General features: G+C 36.4%; 1 protein-coding gene across 1 annotated transcript in view; it reads right to left on the bottom strand.

Annotated features, from left to right (window-relative positions):
• Positions 1-3,344: 3,344 nt before the first annotated feature.
• adgrd2 (adhesion G protein-coupled receptor D2) overlaps positions 3,345-7,536 on the bottom strand; it is a 41,727-nt gene continuing 37,535 nt past the window's right edge. The window contains exons 23-24 of the mRNA XM_073465353.1: positions 3,500-3,558; positions 3,345-3,404 (exon numbers count right to left, since the gene is read on the bottom strand). Of these exons, the coding sequence (XP_073321454.1) occupies positions 3,345-3,404; positions 3,500-3,558 (119 nt within the window). The remainder of the gene's footprint in view (positions 3,405-3,499; positions 3,559-7,536) is intronic.

Below are 7,536 nucleotides of genomic sequence, written 5' to 3'. Positions count from 1 at the left end.
TGGTCACCCAGTTAATAAATTCTGTAAAGATTTTTCACAGTGCTCATCATTTCTTTGTATGTTCCTAATTATTTTTTCTTGAGTTTTAACCTATAGTTTTATTGACTAAATAACTGAATACATCTTCACTTCATCACTTGAATTAGTAGAAATACTCAACGCTGTTGTGAATGAGTTCATATTTAGAAGTTTCTTGGCCATGAGGGCCACCGTAGCTTCTGGAGCTTCGCTAACATCTTTGGAGAGGGAGGTGTGAGTGAGGGAGTGTTGCAATCTAGAACCTCAAGGCTAGATGCCGCTAAATACTCAATATATTACCCACTGTACCTTTAAGATAAAATTAATATTGATGTGTCAACATTCGCGGTAAAATGCGGTTGGTAAATCCAACAATCTAAATACTTTACTTCACTACTCGATTTGTTCCAAAGCTGATGGGAATTGGCTACAATGCCAAAAGATTGTTGGCCATATAGAACACCATGTGCTGTGTACTAAAAAAGTGAGTGGTTGAGAGAACATGAGAACAGAACAGTGAGTGTGAGAGAAGGTGGAGCTCACTTCTTCATCCCTACTTCATTTTCATCCAAACTCTCCATCTGAGTAGAGTGTATATGTGTGTGGTGGCCTTGTGCTTCTTCAGGTGGAATCTGTGTGTGTCCTGTTCCTCCTTCTTTCAGTGTGATGCGTGTTCATTGTAACTGAGTTCAGGATCCACTCCATTCGCAGTTCAACAACCTGTGGTGAAATAAAGTGAAAGGCATTAGCTACGACTCCCAGCTCAATCTGATGTTTAATGTTTTCGCATTACAGGAGTGCAAGTGTGTTTGTGTACAAAAGCGAAACAAGAAAAGAGGGAAATGAAAGGCAGAGTGAGAGAGAGCAGGTGTTGGAGTGGTTAATGGCTGATAGTGTGAATAGCCAGTGCTGTCCGTTCCTGATTAAGGGAATGAACTTCTCCTTTGTCTCGGCCGTCAACAATGAACACCCAGCAGCACTCAAACACCATCCATCAGGCGTTCTTCACACACTGCTAAACATTTAATGAATCTATTACAAACTTCCTTCTCCTTACTGCCAGGCAATTTAGAGCCATTGACAGTGACTTAACCCTCTGGAAATATGGGACCATCTGTTGTGTCCGCCTGCACATTCATATCAACAAAAGACACTGGGGCAGGTTTCACACAGTCCTAATGCTGCACACTGTGCAGGTAAATGGAGAAAATCAAGGGAAAATAAAAACCCTTTTGTTCTTTCTCCTCATTTGTTTGGATCATGTGTAAATCTTCCTTACATCTCCTGTCTTATCAGTGGCTGGGCTCTGAACCCTGCACTCTTCACAAATGTCTATCCACAACGATTTTAGAAACTCATACTGCAAATTAAAGGAATGGTTCACCAAAAAATTTAATTCAGTCATCATCTCCACCCAACTTTCCATGAGCATGGGGGTAGAAGTTTTGTAGTCCACAAAACATTTCTGGAGCTTAACAACAAAACAGCGTTGCAGCATTCTCCTAAACAACTGAAGTAGATGGGGACTTGTTTTCAAACATAAAAAACAACCAAACAACAGCTCATCTTGTGTAATCCAAGTCTCCAAGACTTTATTTACACCCTCAATGTGCAGTTGAGCTCGTGCCCCTGCTTCAGACGGGGTGCATACTAACCCTTTAAGCTTAGCAGCAGTGAAGAATTTGGCTTAAAATGGCATAAATAATGTCTTTTAAATTTGCTGTGAAGCTCCAGAAATGTTCTGTGGACCATAGACCTCAGTGAGTAGATAATGACTGAATTTTCAATTTTGGTTGAACTTTTCCTTTAAATCATTAATATATTATACTTTCTACAAATTCTCAGTGCAGAAAAATTACAACTATTCTGTATTTGTTTGTTTTATATATAAGTGAAACTTGAAAGATAAAAATTATCAAAATTCAGACCATCGTTCCACAATAAACTACCACTAAAGAACACTTGTGCTAACAGTAAGAATATAAACACAACGATTCAAGATTCCAGAATAATGATAGAAATATGAGTCTGTTCATTCAGTCAACTCAAATGAGGTATTTCAATGAGAATAAATGCAAATACATTTTTTTCTTATTTTCCCCTCAAGGCTACTTCAAAATACTCCCTATGTAGTGTAATGTAAAACAAGACAGAAAAAAAAGCAGGTTGAGCTTAATGCATTAATAACACGAAGAACCGTGAAAGATACACAGCAAACAGGTGGATACTGGAATTTGAAACTCACAGTGGGTGAACAATACACAGTAATTTTCTGAAATGTATGATGGCATTGACCCAACTCATTTCAGAGTGTGAATAAATGTAATCATAGATTTATTTCTCATCAGCATTGAGAGATCATTGCAGCCCTGTAAGTTTGTCTTCACCACAGGGTCAGATACTTCCTGCAGTATGTCACAGCCATCATACAGTACAACCAAGGCCCAGGGATCAGGATTCTGACTTAAGATAAGCACCTTCAGTAAAATGTCACACTGGTAACCTTTGCTCTGTATGTTTGATTGATGGCCGTGACGAGTAATATAACACACTCTTGTCCCAGTGTTGGCCCAGGCTGGGAACAGGGTATGCTGGCTCGGCTTAACTCGGTTTGATGCGGCACATCAGCCCAGCTGGCAGGTATTTGCATTTCCATTTCAACAGGGCTACCTGCTTTAACTGATGACATGCTTGTCTTGAGTATTTGTAAAAGGATCAGCTGAAAATACTCATCCTCTCTGCAGTAATATGGAAGAATAGCTGCAATTCAGTAATAAAACTTGTTTGATTTCCTATAAACTCTTCACAATAACAGTCACCCATTATTTGGTCGATTCTGGCATGTTATTCATCGTGAGTGTGGCATTTAGGCACACATTTTTACTACTTCCTGCACAGCTACATATAAACTACACAGACAATGCAATTGTCTCAGCTGATCTCAGCAGACCAACACAACTACTGGACAGCAATTCAATTACACTACTGCACCATTAACCTTCTACGCTACTGTAATTGCATTATAAGACACTCTGTTAACACTCTTTATTGTTGCGGTTAAAAGTGCAATAACTGCATTCTGTGCTGTTAACGCTGCTATCAGGGAATCAAGACACTCTACCCATCATCCAATGACATTCCCTTCAGTGCAGTTTGTTGAATTTATATAAATATGTATTCATTTAATTTGTGACTATTGTTGTCTAAATACACCTTACAGTTACTAATTATGTTATTTTCCAATACTATGAGTCTGCTCCTGATGCTGTGACATTTCTCTTTGTGGGATCAATAATGTTCATTTCAACTAATATCAACTCTTAAAGTTATACATCAAGTGATGTTAGAGTTTTACCTGATGGCTTGAACCCAGTCAGCAGTACCACCTATTTTAATTGAAAAGACAAACACAACGCCCAGTCATATTTAAAAAGCATGATATATGATAACAGTGCAGTGATAATACATACGTGTTACTTACTTGGTTTCCTGATGCAGGTTTTAAAGAGAAAGTCACAAAACTCTCTTTTCTGAAGCTCTCTGAAAGACAATAACACACCCATTTGTATTTAAAGTTTACATTTCTCTTTCCGGACCAACACATTTATGCAAGGCCAAAACATATTGGACAGCTTTATGAAACACGCACAGAGAAACAAAATGCAAACAGTTTGAATGACAATCAAACATTAGGAGAATTCTCAGAATAAAATCTTTTAGTTCACTCTGCGTGCAGATCCCCGTTTGTTGCCTTTCTATTTCCAAACAATACTGTAATTTAATCATGGCCTTGCTGCTGCTGATAAGATAAACTGAGATGTCAAATGAAGTGAAATGACATCATCTACTATCTGATGTTTTTCATATCCTTATTCATCATTTAATTATTTTGGTCACAAAGTGCAGAGAAGGTGCAGGAGTATGGGGCGCCGATTGTAAAGTTGCGCATGCTAAAATAAACAGCAACTTTTCCACACATTTAGCAAAAAAACACATTTAAAAAACATATGTTAATTTTAAAATGTTACTTTTGACCAGATTTACAGCAATATTTGTGAACTTTGTGATATTTACTTCTCTTATAAAAATATAATGTCAATGTTAAATCTAAATACAAAATCTAAATCTAAATGTTAAATATTAAACCTAAATGTTAAATCTAAATCTAAATGTTACATTTAAATCTAAATGTTAAATGTTAAATCTAAATCTAAATGTTAAATCTAAATCTAAATGTTAAATCTAAATGTTAAATCTAAATCTAAATGTTAAATTTAAATGTTAAATCTAAATCTAAATGTTAAATTTAAATGTTAAATCTAAATGTTAAATCTAAATGTTAAATCTAAATGTTAAATCTAAATGCTAAATGTTAAATCTAAATGTTAAATCTAAATCTAAATGTTAAATCTAAATCTAAATGTTAAATCTAAAAATAAATCTAAATGTTAAATCTAAATATAAATCTAAATGTTAAATCTAAATGTCACGGTGAAACTAAATATTTAGCTAATATGCAATTCACACTGCCTGTCACTGGAAGTACCAAAATAAAAGCTCATTGTCGCGAACAAGGCTATCCGCGGTCTTCTTCGGGTAGTCAGGCGAGTGATTGCGCTGCACTGTTATGCTGCATTCCAGTTACATGGGAGACCACTCGCCCGAGTTGCGAAGTGGGAAATCTCGCAGCTGTCTCGCGACATTTCACGAGGCACGCCCCCTTTTGGTCGGAATATCCACTGTCCGACTCGGTGCTCCTGCGAGTACACCGAGTTGAGCGAGGATAGACAAACGACTCGTCAAACAAAGATGGCTGCGCCCATAATTGATGTATTTTCTTTGTATTTGTACCAAGTTGGTCGTTTTAATGTCGATTTTAAATGCTCTTACACATTTGATTACATTGCTGCTTTAATCCGGTCACCAATTTATGCATTGCACGGTCTTGCTGTGCGTGCAATACAATGTAAAGTTTTGTTTTCGAGCTGGTTTGCTAAAGAGGCTAATGTAGCTAACAATAACAATAACAATGACTAGCCTGCTACTACCCTGATGGCGTCCATGTTCTTCCGACTCGTCGTGTAGCGAGACAAACGGGAACGCTATTTGTGCTACAAGCCAGGAAATGACGTCACGTTCTCGTGTAAGAGCAACTCAGGCGAGTGGTCTCGTCTCTTAGTCACGTCTCCTCTCCGTGCTCTCATGTTGCCTGCCACCATGTCCAGCGACTCAGCTGGAAACATTGGTAGGGCCGTTTTGGCGGCAATACAGAGGTTCAGCAATGCTCCGCAACGACAGCGACAGTAGCCCTTTTCACAGACTCACCGCATTGTCGCCGCAGTGGCGGTTCGCCAATTCTCCGTCGTTGTTTGTTCACACAGAGCCAAGCAGCTTGATGTTTGGTGGGTCAGGATCTCAATCCCAACACATTATAACAGCATCCATATGATTATAAACAGTCAGTGGGTACATGTTTAGATTGACAGGACTCCTGTCAATGGAGGACACCTGGGGAAACACCTTGAAAAAAACACACAGACGTCATCAACATGACGTGTACCGCCACGCCTTTTTAGGAGCCGCAGCGCCGGCTTTCTGTGTGAGTTACACAGCTGTGCGTCTTTACGCCAGCGCTGCTTGGCTCTGTGTGAACAACCAACAGCGGAGAATTGGCGAACCACCGCTCCGGCGATAATGCGGCTTCTCTGTGTGAAAAGGGCTAGCGACAGCTACAGCATACACCACAGTAGAGCCACCACAGCACTCGGTAGCTTTTATTTTGGTACTTCTGGTGACAGGCAGTGTGAATTTGCATATTAGCTAAATATTTAGTTTCACCCGTGACATTTAGATTTAACATTTAGCATTTAGATTTAACATTTAGATTTAGATTTAGATTTAACATTTAGATTTAGATTTAACATTTATATTTAACATTTAGATTAAACATTTAGATTTAGATATAGATGTAACATTTATATTTATATTTAACATTTATATTTATATTTAACATTTATATTCATATTTATATTTAACATTTATATTTATATTTATATTTATATTTAACATTTATATTTATATTTATATTTAACATTTATATTTATATTTATATTTAACATTTAGATTTAACATTTATATTTATATTTAGATTTAACATTTATATTTAATATTTATATTTAACATTTATATTTATATTTATATTTAACATTTATATTTATATTTAACATTTATATTTATATTTAACATTTATATTTAACATTTATATTTATATTTATATTTAACATTTAGATTTAAATTTAACATTTATATTTAGATTTATATTTAACATTTAACATTTAGATTTAGATTTAACATTTAGATTTAACATTGACATTATATTTTTACAAGAGAAGTAAATATCACAAAGTTCTCAAATATCGCTGTAAATCTGGTCAAAAGCAATATTAAAAAATTCACATACGTTTTTTTAATGGGGTTTGGTGCTAAATGTGTGGAAAAGTTGCTGTTTATTTTAGCATGCGCAACTTTACAATCGGCGCCCCATACAGGAGAGAATCCCATTCACAGCAGTGATGGACATGTCATCAACTAACGCACAGAAATAATGAGGAAATTATGTCAGCAAAGACCATCATTGACCCTCAGTGACCTATAGTCTAGAAGATGAAAACTCAAAATACCATAAATTGTGCTACAATGTGCTACATCAAAAAACTTTGATGTAGCACATTGTTTTTATTCAGTTATAGAGTGGTTGATGACTTCTTGTTATAGCTAACCCTGAAGTTAGCACCCCCTGGTTCCCTCGACAAGAAGCCAGATTTTTTTATTGTATTTTGCATTATTACAGAAAATTATCTCTGTGACAAACACGAGTTTATGATGATATTTATCTTCACAGATGAACAGCATTTTGTGATTTTTGAAGCGTGAATTAAATCTGTAGCAGTAAAAAGCTAATGTTAGGCTATAAACAGACAACATCACGGTCACATGACTTAAACGTCACCACAACTAAGCGTCTTACTACACAGTTACTATACAGGTTTTCTACAAACTGATCAATGTACCAGTTATAAAGTCAGAGTTAGAATAGTCTGTAACTAAAGTGGGCCTATAAAAACGGACTACTGAGTAGATGAGTCTCTGTGTTCGCTGTGATGACCTTTAATGTCCCCGACAATCTCTATAACCATTCTTTTTTGTGCTGACACAAAGTGAACTGAGAGGCTATAAAAAGACTGATTTGATGTAATGTGTTGAGGAGTAAACCTGTTCACAGTCATACATACAGCGACAGGTGTAGGACGAATGTAACAGATGACATAGGAGATAACATTTGGAGAAAGCCTATAAAAAAGGGTGGTGGGGTCATTCTAAAAAAAAAAAAAGTTCTCTACTACTTTCATGTTTTTAGTAGAGGACAAGTGCACATTTTCTAAATACTGAGGGGGACGTGGCTTTGCATTTCCACCCTAACAGGTAAACTGGTGTGAAAATAACATGTTTCTGGACTAT

This window comes from Pagrus major, chromosome 5 (genome assembly GCF_040436345.1).
Source record: "Pagrus major chromosome 5, Pma_NU_1.0".
NCBI classification, from domain to species: domain Eukaryota; kingdom Metazoa; phylum Chordata; class Actinopteri; order Spariformes; family Sparidae; genus Pagrus; species Pagrus major.
Note: the sequence above shows the minus strand (reverse complement) of the source record. Positions and strands in the feature narration are given on the sequence as shown.